At 44.0% G+C, this 18,710-nt stretch overlaps 2 protein-coding genes across 8 annotated transcripts; one reads left to right on the forward strand and one right to left on the reverse strand.

Annotated features, from left to right (window-relative positions):
- Positions 1 to 935: 935 nt before the first annotated feature.
- spab (space blanket) lies at positions 936 to 6,336 on the forward strand. Of its 3 annotated transcripts, none has more exons than XM_001361247.3 (6): positions 936 to 1,019; positions 3,893 to 4,245; positions 5,164 to 5,290; positions 5,351 to 5,579; positions 5,640 to 5,745; positions 5,806 to 6,336. In XM_001361247.3, exons 2-6 carry the CDS (start codon positions 3,946 to 3,948, stop codon positions 5,827 to 5,829), a joined length of 786 nt encoding a protein of 261 aa, XP_001361284.2. In that variant the 5' UTR covers positions 936 to 1,019; positions 3,893 to 3,945; the 3' UTR covers positions 5,830 to 6,336. The 3 variants fall into 3 exon arrangements, with proteins under 3 accessions (XP_001361284.2, XP_033234016.1, XP_033234015.1); XM_033378125.1 differs by lacking the exon at positions 936 to 1,019 and adding an exon at positions 1,070 to 1,089; XM_033378124.1 differs by lacking the exon at positions 936 to 1,019 and adding an exon at positions 2,513 to 2,611.
- A 630-nt stretch (positions 6,337 to 6,966) lies between these two features.
- On the reverse strand, positions 6,967 to 18,291 carry babo (TGF-beta receptor type-1 babo). 5 transcript variants are annotated; one of them, XM_001361248.5, is made up of 8 exons: positions 17,488 to 18,291; positions 16,978 to 17,385; positions 16,043 to 16,160; positions 15,666 to 15,904; positions 10,554 to 10,784; positions 10,244 to 10,477; positions 9,659 to 10,182; positions 6,967 to 9,590 (listed from the first exon to the last, which is right to left on the reverse strand). In XM_001361248.5, the coding sequence occupies exons 1-8, from the start codon at positions 17,669 to 17,671 to the stop codon at positions 9,408 to 9,410; spliced, it is 2,121 nt and encodes a 706-aa protein (XP_001361285.4). In that variant the 5' UTR covers positions 17,672 to 18,291; the 3' UTR covers positions 6,967 to 9,407. The 5 variants fall into 5 exon arrangements, with proteins under 5 accessions (XP_001361285.4, XP_015040195.2, XP_004444299.2 ...); XM_015184709.2 differs by lacking the exon at positions 15,666 to 15,904 and adding an exon at positions 13,069 to 13,199 and having other exon boundaries at positions 17,488 to 18,290; XM_004444242.3 differs by lacking the exon at positions 15,666 to 15,904 and adding an exon at positions 14,804 to 14,946 and having other exon boundaries at positions 17,488 to 18,290.
- Positions 18,292 to 18,710: the final 419 nt, after the last annotated feature.

Raw genomic sequence — 18,710 nt, forward strand, 5'->3', positions numbered from 1 at the left:
ACCGCTCGCCTGTCAGCTTGGACTCCCACGCGTGCAGTGCCATTTGTTGTCCAAAGCCAGCTAAGAAGGAATTCACAAACTGTCACAAGCATACTTCGGGAAACTAAATATTTAAATAGATTGTGTAAATAAATCCCCCTCGCAAATCCCTCGCGATTGGAACATCATTATAACCAGAACTAACCAAAAAGTTTCGATATATAGAGACTGAGTACCAGATATCTTAGCGTCGCGGCCCACCAAAAAAAGAAAAGCTCGAAATATAAGTAGAAAAAAATCAGTCAAATCAAAGTCCAACCAGGCAGATCTGAAATAAAACTATCCAGTAATATCTTGAAGCTTTTAGTATAAAAAATATTTATTCTGTCTCTGAATAAATTATCGTTCCCCGGCCGCATCTTTGTGGATGGTCAGAAATGCGCTAAGTGATTGGGCTGTTACTTCTCATTTAAAAAATGTTTTTCTTCGAAGGGCACCACCAACAGAAGGATGGTGGAGAGGACGAACATAATCATTATTCTAATGCACAAAATGTGCGGAAGGTCGTACGGCCCCGGCAGGCACTTTTCATCTGATTTAACCGCAAAAATGTGGGTTTTCTTCGGAGAATAATTTTTGCTGCAGGAAAGGTCCTTGTGTGGCAACATTTACATGCTCGTTAAATTTACAAGGATGCAAGGATAACAGTTGCCAAAATTTGTTCAGTGACGCCGGTCAAGGATTGCTGGTAAATCAGTTTCCAAAAATACACCCATTCACAGATACATTCAGCCTGTATTCCCCACAAAAGATGCATTCATCGTGTCCATTGATATTGATTCCTAGGACTTATCCACACACACACATACGGCGTCAGAGCTTTGGATCTGCCACAAAAAACAAACACATTTAATTCATAAATTCCAAGGAAAGCTTGTCGGATAGAAAGCTTTTCCGCGGCAGCCAGCCGACAGGTGTTGCCTTCGCCGTTGCCGTTCGCAGGCATTCAGTTAGTCGCCGAAAGGACGAGCAGCCAGCAGGTATGTGCATTTTCCTCTAATCCCGGCTGCGAGTGTTCCAAGTGAAGCGCCTCCTCGACACGTGTGTAAGGTCGGTGTTCTACAAATTTAATATTTCAATAGGTGAAAGGTGCGGCTGTTGATGCAAATAATAGAAATGGAAATGCATTTAAATCCAAAATACCCTCTTCCCAGTGTTTCAGGGTATGTGTGTGTGAGTGTTGGGTGTTATAATTAACAGTGACCTTTGACAGTGTGAAAGTAGATAGCTGAACTGTTTCGGATATGTAATTAGGGACGGCAGATTGGGCTACAGAACTGTTGAAATTATGTCCATTACACGACCCAATTGGATCACATTTCACCAGGAAACGGAGAACAGATTGTGGCTGAAATAATCATTCATGAAAGGCTCGTACTTGTGTAACCTGATCAGACAACTTATACGCATTGTACCGTACCTTTTGAAATGTGAATAAGTAGAGTAGCAAAGTTGTTTGTAATTTGTAAGTTGACAATTATTGGTGTGCATTCATATATGCATGTTTTTTATATAGCTTATGGGATTGGTAACTATTGGTCGTGGTCGTGGGACCCCCGTAGACTGAGAGCGGACGTGGTCTTTTCACCTATGCGTCGTCTGTTTGTCAATGCCTCGTGCAGCTGAGTCGGTCCCAAAATCCAAGAACAGTAGACACAGTCTGGCGACGCGCAAAAACAAAACATGTTGCTGAGACATGACACAGTAAATTTGTGCCCCATTCCCTTGTTCTAAAGGGTATGCCAAATAATACAATAATTAATTACATGTCTTGAGCATAACAAGGAATATTTTATTCATTGACGAGCAGAGGAAGCCATATAGGTAGCAAGACGAAGGATTGAAATGGAATTTTGGTATTTTATTCATCTGAAAAGAAACTTTTCTTAGCACTGGCTCTCTTCTTTCCATGATTCCCCATGATTCGATTCGATTCAAACTTCATTCTTTCGCAAAAGTTCATATGAAGTTCTCGTTGCCGACCAAGAGTTTTCCACACCTGTAGTAGAATGGAAAAACTTTTGACACCTTCCAAGCACATCAGAACTTGACCCATAACCCATCTTTATTGGCAAACTTGTTTCGATTCTTTAAAATATGTCATAGGAAACTTGATAATTGCACAACTTTAAGGCAGCCCCAAAGCAATTAGCCATCTTCCGTTTCCAAGCAACCGGAAAGGGGAGCTCGCGACAAAAGGGTGGTGACGTTGTAATGGCAGTTTGCGATAAAGACCGTCAGATGCGTCAGGCAACACTTTGGTTAATTAAGGAAGGGGATACCTGAATAATGACCACAATTAAGGCTTATCTTCTAGCAGGCTAATGGCGCAATAGATCGATTACAATTGCTCGCCAGGCAACCAACAGCTCGCACCTTTCAAAGGTGAAAGGCAATTAGCTGAGATTTGATAACCAGTCATGGATGGTTGATTGTAATTAGCAGGCCCGCTGAGTGACCCACTGAAAGACGGACCGAAGGAAGGACAGAACTCGAGCCCAGTATCCAAGGAACAGTCCCGCAAAGTTTGACAGGAAGTTTGACAAGCCCAGGTCGACAAAAGTGGAAAAAAGTAATTAATGAAATGCTAAAAGCAGACCAGAAAGGATTTGCCTTTTCTGTCCCTCTTCCTGGAATGGTCAGGGCCAGGGAATGGGGGCGTACCCATTTATGAAATTGCACTCCCACGAACATCTGGCCATATTATTTCCCCAACGACAAGGTGGGAAATGTTTGCATTTGCCTTGGACTCGGGCATTAAAGGTGACGTGGAATAGTATGTTAAGAGGCCTATATTTAAGGTCTGCTTTTTGGCTTATTTATTTATGAAAGAGCGGCTACAACTGTTGTCCCTTGGCCACATTCAGACGGCTCAAGGCCTAGTCAAGGCCACATTGAATTCGTACAGTACACGGCAAGAGTATGCGCCCCAAAAAGTAGGCAACCAAATATGTTGTCCCCTTTAAATTCATACAAATTTTACGCATAAAATATTTCATATTTTTGTTTAATTACCCCCACCTGGGGGACTCGATTCTATAACATTCTAATAAACTCATGACGCACAAGAAAATTATTATTCTTTGAGATTTTTAATTTCCTCGGGCCGTCACTGGCCATCCCAAAGATTTTGTTGCTTTCTGGCGAGATTCCACCCACCTCGAAATGAGAAAATGGCCAAATTATTGGACCTGTCCCAATTTCAGTCGTTTGAATCAAAGGTAGTAAGAACTTTGATGTTACGCTGAACGGTCTTGCGAAGCTCTTGAGGCTCTCAAGGACTCTTCACAAAAATGTTATTCGATTTGAAGTTTATTTTGAGATTTTAGGTTGCAGGCCACATAGCCTATGCATGATTAATAAATAACAAGATGTCCTGGGGGAGTTTTGGGCTTAATTGGAACTCTTTCAATTGCCGCTCAGCATTTCGAGTGGGTGGCATTGTCGGGAGTTGATGAATGAACGAGTGTTAACCGAGCAACAAGCGATTTGCCACACCTACGCATGCATACACACAAACGAATGTATTACATACGAGTATATAGAGTCGGGTATATTACGATTTATGTGCACCTTTCATCCGGCAATAAAAACGGAGCTCAGGGCGGGAATGGGTCTCTGGGAATGCGTTACACATAAATTAAGTCACAGCCGGTAATAACACTAAAAGCGAGCCGACAATTTTAATGAGCTGCATGACAGGAGGTGGCACAGATATTGCCTGTGGCAGGCGGCGCATGTTGAATCCAGGTCCCGATGGTGGCCTTATTTGCGACAAGCCTGATTGAAGCCAATTTCGGTAGCAAATGTGCGTGCATAGCGTAAATTTAAATCAAATTGTATATCTCCACAGGTCAGCAGCAACAGCAATTCTGACTTGGACAATGATGTACTAACGTGGCCAAAATGGCCAAAATGAGAAACATTCCGCTGAGGGCAGCCCTTCTGCTGCTCCTCGGCATGGCCATGCATCTACACCCCTCGGTCGCCTCGTCCGCGTTCGCTTCCGGCACGGCCTGGCAGCGCACCCCCTTCGGTCGCGATTCGACTCGCAATTTGATGCGGCGCAGCCCCCCCTCCCTGCTGGGGGCAGGAGATGGGAGTACCGCCTACGATGGAGGCCCCATGGGAGGTTACAAGGAATACAAGCACATCTATGGCCCCTATCCCAACGAGCAGGAGCCGCGGGAGGCGCATCCCCAACAGGTGAGTGTGGGCGGATGCCGCAGATTGCAGACAATTGAAGCGCTTGCTATGGATGGATTGTAAAATGTTTGTAAAACATTTAAAAGTTTTATACGTGTAATTGACCATCGAATTTGTGGTTCAACTTTTTGCGTTCCATTCAACTTTCAGTCGAAACTTCCTGCTAAAATTCGTTATTTGTATTTGAATAGCTTATTTGTATTGACCTTCCCTTGAACCTCTCGAGTTAAGTCGTCTGGAATATACATTTCCGTATGTATATTTACCCACACACTCAGAGTAAACTGGCAGAGCAAAAATGCACACCCATATTTTGATTAAATATTCGATTTTTGAAATACAAACATGGCGAAAATATATACAATTCCCTCTGATTTCAACCTTTCAAACGGCGCATATTTAATCAAAATGTAGAACGCTTTAAAATAAATCAAATAATCTATTCAATTTGGAGGAACTATATCGAACTAAATATAAAGTATATTTAATTAAAGTAGGAACATCTGGGACATTTTTGTATGGGTGCATAGATAGATTATTTTTTTCTTATTCGCGAATTTTGTTGGCCACAGCATCAGAGTTCATATGTTTGGAGAACCTTTAAAAATAACTCAGCACTGTGCTATCAGATCTAACGATGAAAAACTGCAGCATGCCGCAGGGCGTCGGAGCTGTGTTCTCGGGTAATTGAAACTGGTGGCAAGTGTTCTGCTATGTTGACCGCAATCAAGGGGAAAGTTCAAAGTTCAGGCCGATACACAAATTAATCAACGGGTCGCGCGGCCATCTAGTGACAATTTTATTGATACCAGGCGAAGGGTAGGGCCGGGCGTGAATGGGGGAAATATTACGTACACGCAACGTGTGACAGGGCAGACAAGTGCCCCGCTAATTGCCTTCCCCCTCCGAATCCCAAAGCTGCGCCAGCAGACCGAGGTCTATGGGATTGTGGAGCCGCTGATTGAGGACACACCCTGCGCCGACCGCCCCTGCCTGGTCAGCGAGGACTGCTGCCCCACCGGGGTCTGCGTCAACACCAATGGCGGTAAGCGGAAGCATGTCCGCTTGTCCTCACCTTTCATGTCCCCTTTGCTTTGTCTTGCAGAGGGCAAATGTGTCTATGTGTTTGGCCACCAGCGCGACATATGCCAGCGCCACGGGGACTGTGCCGCGGGCAGCGTCTGCATGCTGGTCGCCGAAGAGGGCGTCTGGCGGTGCGAAATCGAGTCGGAGTCCAGCGCTGCTCCGTCGCTTCTGGAGGAGATGTTCGGGGTGAAGCGGAAGCAGCCGCTAGGCAGTGATTGCAATAGCAGCAGCGATTGCCAGATGGTCAAGTAAGTCCAGGAGAACTTGCCTCAGGGCTGGGTATCATCTGTCTTCTGTCCATCTTTCAGCGGGATGTGCTGCCAGCAGCAGCGACTGAATCATCGGGCCAGCATCAAGCGGATCTGCGGCTACTTCCGCGACGCCTTCGACTGTGTGGATATGGTTGGAGCAGAGGTGAGGGGCCGGCGGAGATCGCGTTAAGATTAATCCCCTTAAATATTTACCCACCAACAGCACCCGCAGCATCGTCGCTATTAAAGATCTCCGGCAGCTGGAAGTGAAGGTGCAGGCGCACAGGCACGGCATGGAAATATGAATTCAAATGACGAAGAAGACCCAGCTAAATGACGGAAATGACACGAGTATATGATGGATATACAATACACAAAGAAGTACCTATATATATACATTACTGAAACATATCAAATTTTTAAACAAATACATATACTATATTTCTGCAAGTTTGCGTAGTTTAGAGCAAAATTTCTGCGTATATGTATACATATAATAATGAATACTTATTTCGTTCGGTCACTTTGAAACTCGGGAACCATAATCCAGTTACTCGAAATGATTTTAGAAATCTAAATGTGTTTTTCGTAGACTCTCCAAAATATACTGACTGAGGCATTCAATGTTATTAACCGCAAAATTATTGCAATACAAGTTTACAATATTTAACCAGCAATTAATTATTAAATCGTTTCAAGTCTAAATGTAAATTGAACACAATAAATGAATAACCGCAAAGTCCATAAGCAAAGACGTGATAATTCTGTTTCCAATTCTGGCATGATATTTAAGGATTCCAGAACTGAAGACCAAATTAATATCCACAGGTAAGAAACATAAATACAATGCAACGTACGTGGAATATGTATGGAATTGGAATTGTTTTAAATAGTATTTATAAACAAATTGTCAATTTATTCTGTCAAATGAAGCATGTCTTATTCCCGCCGTTCATTGAGCTCCTCCCAAATTGGGATTGTCAATACAAAACAGGGCTCCTGCCAATAGTTAAGACTATGGTATACCCTTGACTTGGAAGCTCGACCCATCGACCCGACTCGACTCAACGCGGAGCCACCATTAATTCAGGTTCCATGGAATCGCTGCAGGGCGACAAATCAGGCTGAAATTTAAATAAAATGTTTCCACCCGAGTGGCAAAGTATGAATAATGCAGGCAGCCCTCCACGAAATTCTCTCCTTTTCGTTCAGATGTTTTCATATGCAAATCACTCACAGAAACCGAGGGGCCCAAGGACCATACTCTGGAGCGCACATGGCAAAACACAAATAATAATAATACAATTAATTAAGTAAAAGTACTTTGGGGAAAAATTGCGAATGAGTGAAAAACGTTTGGCGTTCTTTTACAAATATTTTCAGATTGTTTTATTTTTGTATTTTATTTAAAGTGCCAGTAAAAACGCAGCTTAAAGCTAAAAGTTAGACTCTGTTTACACTTTCAACGCTTTTGTTTTTAACATTACACCCAAGTAAATCCATCCTCCTCTCTCCTCTCTTTCTATATCTCTCACGATCCAGTTCAAATACGATAAATACACATTACAAACGCTTCCGCTCATTCACTTATGGCTGAGACAATTTTCGATTACTTGAGCCTAATATAAAGTCGTATAACGTCAAGGTTCTCCGTTTTTACCAAAAATTAATGTTCTTTTTGCAAGAAAAATAGGATTTTTTTTGTTAGTTTTATTTCTCCTTTTCGTTTCACATTTTTGCGCATGGTTCAAGTCTTTTGTGTAGGTTTCTTTTCGTTTTCGTTTTCATTGGAAATTGTTTTTGGTTTGGATGAAAGTTGGGGTGGAACGGTAGGAAGAACACCTTTCGGAGGTTGTCTATCTTATGGATTTGTCTCTTGAAAACAACTCTCGGCCTAAACTTAGCTTAGAACACAGTTAAACATTTAGCATTTAACACGATCCATTAAATTGTTTCTCGTTTTATGTGTTTGACTCGCACGCACAGACTCCACGGACTATTTACAGATTTTACAATTACAGGAATTACAGTTTTAAAAACTAAATATATGTATGCATTGTATTTTATAATGTATGCACGTGTTTTGTATAAAGGCTAGAAATATGTGGTTTCGTTTAGACCGGACTGGTTGGTTCGTACAGGAAATTAATATATGTATGTAGGAAATGAAATTTCGCAGGCCAAAAATGTAACAATAGTTTAATATATACGAGTAGTTTCTAAAATAGAATCATAATTCTAGTTACAATCTTGCATGCAAGATCCGTACAAATGCTTAGTGGTACATAGCTTACATCGAAATTATTTAATGTTTAAATTAATGATTACGTTAATCTCTCAGCTTGTGTTGGTGTCTGTGTGGATTGTGTGCGGGGGTTTCAGGAATCATTTCGTATATAGAAACTACTATTGCATTCTCGTAGAGGATTTGGTTATGGACTCTTTCAGCTTTATGGCATTTGATCGGGGAAATAAAACGCTCGGCTATGTTAAACATATTCTAGAACACGAAAAACTCTGTTCACAGACTTAGACTATGGGCTTAGGTGATTCCATGAAACATCGAGTTCCTTACAATTTGCAATTGAAGCAAAAATAGTTCACATTTAATATACAAATACGTATGACTATATACTTTTGTAATGTTCAATTAGTTTCGTTTACTTTGCTTTCTCTTTTTATGACTACAAAAAATAGGAAGAACAAGCTTTGGTTATAACAGAAAAAGAAATCAAATAGATTATAGTAAAACGGCTACGTTAATGGATCTGATGCAACTGGGATGTAGAGGTGATGTAACAAAACTAATGACCATGAGGCGTGAATGAAGAAGCAAACCATTGAAGTGGATTGCTCTGATCCAGGATTTTGGATACACCAAGCGATTTATGCATATGTTTGGGTGATACATTTAGCTTGGGAGGCGCACACAGCAAAGCAATAGCTTTGGGGCGCGGCAGGCTAAGCGTGAGCAGGCGGCGCACCTTTACGATTTGTATGTTTAAATTTTACTTTTACTTGAAGATTTCCTGAGTTTGGTCAACGATTCTGTTTGTCTACGCCTAAATTGGTTGATTCCCCGCCCCTCCATCGCTGTTCCTGTTATCGTTGTCGATTCCATATATATTTCATAATGTGAAGTCGAAAAGTGCATGCAGTTCGGATCTACTGTATTTTCTGTATTCAATTTACTTTGATAATATACGTAATTATGTATCTCTCACTGATTTCCACTGCTGTTCAGTCTTGGCAAAGTCTTTTACTGTATTTTTTCGTTCGTTTGTTGTATCGTCTCGTTTTTGAAACAAGGTTTATAAAAAATATATTTACGATGTTGGTATCTTTTGTGGGTATAGTGGGTATGTATGTATATCTAGGCCCTAATTGGTGGCACTAATGGCAGTGCGGCAGTTTCCTCTGGAGCGCCGCTTTGCTCACGCAGCCCCAATATAAGTAAATCTCAGCGGAAATGTCAACGAAAGCTATGTACAATTGTCGGGTCGGTCGGGGATGGTGGGTGGGAAAACTCAAAACGGCAAAAAACAAAGCAAAGCAAAGCAATGAAATCCCGCAGGATCAATTAGCACTTAATATTTACAGCTTTCTTTGTATTTCTGTTCTCTTAACGGGTTGCTGGATCTGCTTCGCAGGCGCTGTCACGACATTTAAGGTCACGCGGGGCCAGGTTACAGGTTACAGGTTACTGCTGCATGGAGTAGACACACGTACACACACACATGCACACACACACACACACACACTCGTATGTACAGACACTCTCTTTCCACTGGGCGGGCACTGAAGCTACTGGAACTAGAGCCACAATCAGTTCTTGACCTTGTCCTCCACACTGATGCTGGCGAGGGTCTTCTTGATTCGCAGCGCAGTGAGACGCGCCACAGGATTCGGATACCAGCACTCCTTCATGACCTTGGCCATGTTGTGGAGCACATCGGAGGCGTGCCAACGATTCGGTATATTGGGGCGACTCTTCTCAATGCAAACGACCTGCATAGGGGTAAATGTATTCGATTAATCTTTAATTCAAATATGTTAAAAAGAAATGGCGAGGTCACCTTCTTCATCTCCTCAATGCTGGGATCCGGCTGCACGGCATCATAGTACGGCAACTGGTACTCATCGTAGATCATACCCATGTTGCAGCGCCGTGCAATCTCCCAGAGGATCAGGCCAAAGGCATACACGTCCGCCCGCTTGTACGAGTCAAAGTGCTGGGCATTCATGCTTTCGTCCAGCACCTCCGGGGCCATGTAGCGCTTCGTTCCAACCCGATGTGTAGAAGGTATATCCACCGAATCGTCCTTCTCCACATGGCGCACCGCAAGTCCCAGGTCACCGATGGCGCAGCTTAGATTCGATTTGACCAGTATGTTCTTGGACTTGAGATCGCGATGGGCGATTGCGGGCTTGCCGCGGGTGCCCACAATGTCCATGTGCAGATGCGCCAAGCCAGTGGCGATACTCAGCGACATGTTCAGCATTGTGTTGGTGTCCACCGTGTGCGTAGTCAGATAGTCGAATAGCGATCCGTTCTCATGGTAGTCCGTGACTAGCCACAGCTGGGTCCAAGTGCCGTTGTCTGTGAGGGGAAATGTGGAAGGAGGATTAGCATTTCCCATGACTCTTGCTCAAAGGCTCACCCTTGTTGTCCGCTGCAATGAAGCCCAGAATGTTCTCGTGTCGGAGCATTACCGTCTGATAGATTTCGGCCTCGCGGAACCAAGAGCACTCCTCGCGACTGGAAAAGATCTTTACGGCCACATTCTCACCGCGCCAACGTCCACGCCAGACCTCTCCGAAGCGTCCCTTGCCAATCACGTGACACAGCTGCACCTGGCGTGCGATGGAGCGTTGTACCAAAAGCGGCAGGCCAGCTGATGGAAGGTTCAAGATTCAAGAAATTAGTATGTAGCGCGATAGAGTATAGATTGCTATACTCTCGGAACTCACCCGAACCGGAACCAGATGTGGTCATCTCAATGATGTCGTGTATGGTGGTGTTGCCATTCAGTATGGGATCGTAGACGGAGTCCTCCTTGGCGAAGGGTCTGCCGCTGGCCAAGCGCTTCCGTCGCTGGCAGTAGTACCAGAAGGTCGTTCCCGTCACACAAATGATGAGGGTCGCACCCACAATAATCCCGACCAGTTCCCAGCTGTTGAGAGTGCGTTCCGGCATAAAATCTAGTCGGAATCAAATGCAGTTGAGTGTTAGGGGAATCAGACGAAAGTAGAGAGCGATAGGTGTGTGAAATCAATGAAAAATTAAATACGGATACGGATAGAATGCAGATTAAAGGGGGGGCATGCAAAAGCCATTGACCGTTAGATGTGCATGATAAACGTAACAGCAAAACGGGGTGCAAAACGAAACGAAACAGAACGAAAGAAACCAAGCGGCAAGTCGAAGTGCGGGCATTGATTAGCGTAAATTTGTTACTGATTAGTAGTAGAACTAATATTAGTCATACGATATACATACATAAATACCTGCACATGAATTTCACGGGTTATGTACAAACACCGTACTCTTTTCGGCGCAGTTTTAATATCTAATCCAAACACAAAAATTACACAAGTAAAATAGCGAAGATAACGCTTCGAATTTTCCGGCTTTCCACAGAAATGAATACAAAAGAGAATCAGTCTAAAGCCGAACCCGAAGCTGAACCCAAATCGAGATGTGAACTCTACAGACAAAAACGAGCACACAAGCCCCACCGAACATTCACAAAAGTGCGATGTAAATGAGCAAAATAAACAACGAAGAACGGAACGATATGATGAACGAGAAATATAACGCAATGGAAGTACATATTCGCTGTACTGAAATTTAAATACCCTTCGAGAAGTTGATCAAGATGGTATTACAATAATATGTACATGAAATTATTAGGAAAACTAATATTAATACATTTGTGTTGAGCCACTTTTGTTGGATTTATCATTTTATTAAATTAATTAAGATTTGTATCATTACAAAAGTCACAACTAAGGAACAACTTCTTTAAGGGTATAAATATAAAGACAGACACAAAACTGCAGACGAGACAAAAATGCGGTCATTAATGAATGAAATGAGCGAGCTTTGACTGCGACTGCGACGGCGACGGCGACGGCAACGACGACGCCGACTGCAACTGCAGCTTTGTCGGAGCTGCAATGCACATGAATGAATGAATGAGCAAACTGCATAAACGAAAAGAGAACACCTAGACAGGCGGTCGACACACTCACACACACACACACACATAAACACCGACACAGGCACAGACAGTTGGTGGGTGGACGAGAAAGAGACGGGTAGATAAAGCTCGCAACTGCGACGACTTCTTTAAATTCTTCTTCTCCTGCTTTAACTTCTGATTCTCTGTACTTGCTGTTGCTGTTGGAGTACAGCCCTTGAGACATGTTTGTTCTTGTTGCAGTCTGCTTTTGCTTGCTTCTTTTTTTAATGCGTTTTGGCAACGCACCGAAGAGAGGCTCAACGATTGAAAAAAATAGTTAATTCCACGAGATTGAAACACTATGCCACTATTACCGCAAATATACATAAATACATATACATACATACACACGTATCTTATAGGATCGACGGTTCTGCAAGGGTATGCAAAGCTTCGGCTAACGGCTTCACTTTTTGTTGAATGCGTTTTTAATAAGTCCATATGCACGATGGTGATTCAAAAGGTCAGCAGACAGCAGAACAAAACGTAGCAAAACATCGCGCAGACACAGTTTGACAGTTGAGAGGTCGCTGTTGAGGAAAATGATGGCGGGGTGGTGGAGTAGCCGAGGCCACAAAACAGGACAACAAAGTGATTTACATTTACATATACGAGTATGTATTTATGTGTATGCAGATGTGTGGGGGCGAGGAAAGTCTACGAATGAACAAGGACGAACCATCTTCCCTCAAAAGACGAACAACACTGGGGGCATGTGCATGTGTGGTTGATTGGTGGGGGGGGTGGGAACTGGGCTGGCTGGGGTACAAGCAGCAGTGGGCTCTTGGAGCGTGTGTGTGCGTGTGCGTACGTGTTAGTCAGGTATACAAATGCGTGAGCGAGCGTATAGTTGTGGTCACAAAAATATGTAGGAGTGCTGTAGCACTTATATATTCTCTGTTTTAATGTACATATTTTTGAATAAACTCCCATTATTTTAACCACTACTGCCTCCATACATATTTACGCGTAAATACATACATATAGATAAATATGTAGCTGGTGTGTGTGTGTGTGTTCCTGGAAGCTTTCTTGTGTGTAAGTGCGATACTTCTTTTTGATATGGAAACAAAACAACGCAATGATGTGGTGCAATGGAAGAGAGCGTGGTGGGGTGGGACTGTTTTGATGGGGGATTCAAGACTGCATGGACATGGACATGGGCATGGGCTGTTGGTGGCTGTTTGGGTGTTTGGTAATTCGGTGGACTGGTGGGTGTGTGGTGGCTGTGCAACTCTCACCTGGTATCGGCCCAGTGTAATTCGCACGCGTATTGCAATAATCATCGGGACAACATTGTGAGGAGACATTCGATGTTCGGAATTTACAGGTGGACGGATCTTGGGGTGGTAATTGGTCTGAGGGCAGGCATCTACATACATAATATTTAGTATTCTTGTAGTTATAGGCTTTAGTGTGTGGTTCTGCTTCAAGTTGTTGCGTTAGTACTTAAACTAATACTAGTAGGGCTTTTAGGGGTTAGCTTGGGATAGTTATAGATTAGAATAGTAAGTTTTTCTTGTTGCGGCTGTAGATGTTGCTTTGTGCAGTTGCGAAGCAGCTTTTGTTGTAGTTTTTGTTGCGTTTTGTTACCACTTACATACTAACTAAATTTTTGTAGCACCTGTTTTTGTTTGTTTTGTTTAATTGCAGAGCATCGTTGTGTGCATCTAAAGGCGGAAGGGAGGGGGTTATTGTTATATACGCCAAGGGCAGGAGAGGGGTTCGGGTTAGGTGTGGGGATACTCAGCGGCAGCGTCAGCGTCAGGCAGGGGGCTGTGTGTGCACTGTTTGGAGGGTGCACTGGCAAAAAGCAATATCGTTTTCGGTTCTCAAAACGCCAAGGAAAGAAAGGGGGAAAAGCTATGGGGAGGGGTGTCTAATCTATAACCAAACAGCGGGGGACCAATCGAAAATCACATAGCCGGGGTCTACCCAATCAGCTCCATAAAAAGAACCTCCACTGTGGCCAAACAGTGTACAAAATACACACTCTGAGAACTGATTCCGATTCTTTGAATATTCAGCAAAATCATTTAATTAACATTTGGTAGAAGACCTGCTATCAAATCGATTCTCAATTGATTGTGCAGAAGAATATACGAAATTCAAGAACTAGGACCATAAGCAAATCAACTTCAATTGATTCTAGAGTACAACAAGCTCTAAGCAGTAAAGATAAAGTTCTAAAAAAAAGTTCCGTCCATCTAGCACTAGCCGAAACTTAAACATCCATGGGCAAACGGAGCTCCACTCGAAACGCCCGCTAACCAGTGTATTTAATACAGAACCTTATAAAATCCCTTCCTTTGCAAATAGCAAACAAAGAAGAATCCCCTGGAATAGCTGGAAAGTGAAATATCTACAAACTACAAACAAGATTCGAATTTGCATGCAAAAGTTAAGTGTAATTTATTAAGATAAGGTGTAAGCTCGATTCCGTATACGTATTGTATGTATATTGTGTGTGTGTTTAGACAAAGATAGAAATAAGGATATGGAGGGGGAGGGGGAGAGAGAGAGGAAGGTGGTAAAAACAATATGGGACCAGAAGGCCCGGAAAGCAAACAAGGTGCAAATGAAAATGGAAAATATTAATAAACCAAATTTCTGTGCAAACCCTAAAGGAAATTATAACAAAACCAAAATCATAATCATAATTATACTAGACCAAAACTAAAATAATTAATTTTTCGGATTATTGGATTGGATTACATGTTGGATATTTGTTTTTGGTTGCTAGTGTGTTGCTGTTGCTTGTCTATTTGTTGCAGTGCATAATTAGGCAAGGAGTAAATAACAGAGCGAGAGCGAGAGCAAGAGCAAGGGAGAGAGAGACAGAGAGAGAGAGAGGGAGTGTGTGCGGTGGCTGTGCAAAAACTAAAGAGAGAAATTGTATTGTATTTATTGTTTTTGATTGATTGGTTTTTGTTTTGTTTTGTTTTTGTGGTTACTTTGATGTTGTTGTGGCTGTACCTGTTTCAAATATCCTCTTCATAATCTCATTCTTATTGCAGAAGTCTTCCCTACAACATTTTATCCTAAACGAATCATATTTGATGCGGCTGGTGAGGCACTCCAGCGGCTCCCGGTGCAGTTCGTATTTCAATTCGAGGCAACTAAAGTGTGCCAGTCGAGTGCCGTGGAGTACGGGTACAGGCACAGGCACAGGTACACAGTTACAGGTACAGTTATCATGGAAGGAGCGAAAACGAGAGGCGAGCGAGGAGGCGAGGGGCAAACACATTCGACAACAGAGAGAACGGATAAAGAGAAGAGAGAGAGAAAATATAACAATTAAAACAAATTAGTATTGCTTGGCAATTTGCTGTCGTTTTCGTTGTCGTTTTTGTTGTTTTCTGTTTTGTTTTGTTTTTTGCCGATGATGACGTAGCGCGCAGCTTCTTTTTTTTGTTGCTGTGCTGCTACTGCTGCTTCTGTATTACGTCGCTTGTTGCTAATGGAAATTTCAGTCTGGTTAGTAGCAATAAAAACATTATAATTATAAGCAAAAAAAAAACAATATATGAAACTCTAATCGCAGGCTGTTCTCCCATCGGCTTCTGTTTCTCTAGTTGCTTTTTTTTATAGTGGGCTTTTTTGTATATTAGTAGTGCTCTGCATTTCGGGTTATGATCATTTCAGGAACTTGAACTCAACGAGCATTCGAGGCAAGAAAATACAGTCCAAAGAACGAACGAAAGAACGAACGATGGAACTCTTGAGCGGCGTGCGAGTCAGACAGAAAGAGAGACAGTGAGAGAGAGAGGGAGAGTAGGAGTCGGGCGGGGGGAGAGGGAGTTGGGCGGGAGAGAAACACGTGCAGACGCGCACGCACCTTCGAAGGTGGCCGATGGCTGCTGCCGCACGGCATTGTTGTCACCATCCTCCCATGTGGGCGTGGCCACCGCATAGTACTTGATGACGGGCCGCAGCTGCCGGTTGCAGAAGTCCCGATCGTTGCAACAGGCGTGTCCGCCCCTGCGGGCAGCCGGCCGAGCCGTGGGTCCGCCATGGCGACCCTCGTTGCACCAGATGAAGCGGCCCGGCGGAAAGCTCTGCGACATATTCAGGCATCTGGACCGAGTAAGGGGTGTGTGGCAGCGATGCCGCTCGATTATACATATTCGATTCTCGGGTAGTGCAAGACCTACATATGATCTAACAAGTGGGGCCGGGCCGGGCCGAGCCGGACTGGGGCTGGCTGAGACTTACCGGAAACTGAAGATGATCTTGTTGTCCGCATTCTTCTCCACCGACGTGAAGCAGTAGCCGTCCGTCTCGCAGATCTGGTTCGTCTCCTTGCAGATGTCGCAGTGACATTTTACGGTTTCTAGCGGGAGAAAGAGAGACAGAGAACGGAATTAGCAACAAATAAGCTAGAAAGAATATACATATACTCTATGGGAAATATAAACTAATGGGAAAATTAATGCTTAGCACATCATAAATCATATGCTGTTCAATCGAAACTTCTTGACTGATGATAACCGCAGGGCGTACTGCCAATAACCATGCCCAGAGGACGGCTGGCGAAGCACACGCTAACGCACCGCAGAGGCAGAGGCAGAGGTAAAGCGCGATAAAACAAAAACAAAAGCATTTAGCATTTAGCATTAACAAAAGCAGACGATGAAAGGAAGACAAGTGTAAAGTGGAGGGCCAGACAGAAGCGACCAGTTTTTTGCCACTCCTCCCTGCTTGCTACCCGGGCCGGGGTTTTTCTCTGCCGGTTCCGAGTCGAGTGCAGGCCGTTGCAAGTGCAACTGCATGCAATGCAGGCGGCAATGCACCCAGTGAATGCAGTAGATGGGGGTGTCTGGTTGCGGAATGCCGTGGGAGTGGGAGTGGGGCACGAGAGTTGTCTGGCTAGCGACTGCAGCTCATTGACACCGAGCGCTGACGTCACGAGGCCAGACAGAGCTGGAGACAGAGACAGGGACGGAGCTGGAGTTGGAGTTGGAGTTCGTAATGGTAATGTAGACGACCCAGACGGCCGGCGGGCTTTTCAGCTCCATTCAAAGTCTTTGAGGTGTTACAGTCACGCGAAGGCATGGCTGCTGCCTCTTCAACTGCTGCTCTCCATTCATTAAGCGCTTTCGTCTGGCCTGGCCATATCTGATCTGATCCCCTACTGCCTTTGGACTTACTGTCGTGCTTCTTGCTGCTCTGTGGCTGTTGCGGCACGTATGGTGGCAACTGCGTGACGTGCGGCTGTGGGGCAGCGGCTGATCCAACGCCGTCTTGCGGCAGCAGCATAGCCACTGCACTGTTGTTGCTGTAGCCGTGGCTATTGCTATTGTTGAGGCTGCTTTTGTTATTGCTGTTGATGTTGCTGTCATGGCTCCTGTTATCAGCGGACAACGTCGTCGGCGATGGCGACGTCGATTTTGTTAGATAAGCCTGGCCAGCTGTTTCGTCTGCTTTCACCGTTGGCGCCCTTGTCGTCGTCGTTGCTGCTACTGCTGCTGCTTCTGGTGGTGGCTGCCACTTGCCTGCTTCGGGGGTGGTGGCCCCGATCGAGGAACTGGTATTCATGACCAATTCAATTGGGGTGGCTGCAAAGTGTGTCGGAAATTAGGTTAGTTTCGCACCTGAGGCAAGCGCACGAGGGCCGCCCCGAGCTCCATCCTCCCATCCCCACCGGAAACACGACTTACCGCTGCTGGAGCTGAGGAGCAGCAGAGCGCCCATGAGGAGCAGCCAGGGCAGGGAGAACATCGTGTCTTTGAGTCGATTATAGACGGGGCAGGGGCTGGTTTTCGCTTCTTTTGTCGCTGCTTCCCCTGCGCCTATCACGCTGGGGGCTTTTCTTTTGTTTTCCGTACACACACACATGCACATAAAGAAGCGGGCGGGCACACACACACGCACACAAGTGCAAGTTCAAAGTCTGGACTGGATTGGATGCAATTTATTTGCTTCTTATTCCTCGTATGCCAGGAATACGTGGAGCGAGAGCGGGACCGATTGGGCCGTGCCCGTGCGAGTGGGGAGGGCCGGAGGAAGAAGTCCTCTGCAGACGGCCTCTAATTTCCCCTGTACTGCGCATTTATCGCGTAGGACTCGCACTGAGTACGTCCAAACAGGTTCACATTTTGCCGCTGCATGGCTTGGGGTGTTCCACTGATCAAAACACTGCGGCACTCGATGCAGTCTAATATTAAGCCAATTTCCACCCAATTGGAAGAAAAACTATATCACATTTCACGGACGAGGGCAATTTTCAGGCGTATTTTCATCACGTGATTTCCGCACTATCGCGCGTGGATTGACAACAATCTCTTATTCAAAATTGTGACCGGCACTTGTAAGCTTATTGTGCACTTAGCTGTTTGTTTTAATTGCAGTTATTTTTATGTTAAAATGCTGAATTTTGTGCAGCGAAAAATTCGCGTATATGCGTGCAGCAACAACAATTTTTGACACACGTTGAGTGTGACCGTAATATATAAATATACCGTAAATATACTGACGAATTGCTTCTTCCTCCTTCTGCTACTGCTGTGTCTGCTTCTCTGTTATTGGCCTCCACCGTGGCGCATTGTGTGCAGACGTTTTCGTGGCTGTTTTTATTTCGTTTTTGCGGAAATTTCAAACAATGTACGCTTATGTTGTTTTAGTTGATAAAATTTATACCGCCCGACCTTCAGAAATATACCAAAATATACCGTCTCATTTAAAAAATATCCCGAAAATATACCGAGGAAGTTATAAGTTATAACTAATTTCCTCAGCCCTGCCCACATAGTTTTATTCTATTGATAAATACATTTTCTACAAGACTAACTACTTTTAAGTACTCCCATTTATTGTATTTTGACTAAAACAAACAAAAATTAGATGGTAAATCCCAATAAGAGTAATTAATAAATGTGGAGAA

Source organism: Drosophila pseudoobscura, chromosome 3 (genome assembly GCF_009870125.1).
Source record: "Drosophila pseudoobscura strain MV-25-SWS-2005 chromosome 3, UCI_Dpse_MV25, whole genome shotgun sequence".
In the NCBI taxonomy this organism is placed as follows: Eukaryota; Metazoa; Arthropoda; class Insecta; order Diptera; family Drosophilidae; genus Drosophila; species Drosophila pseudoobscura.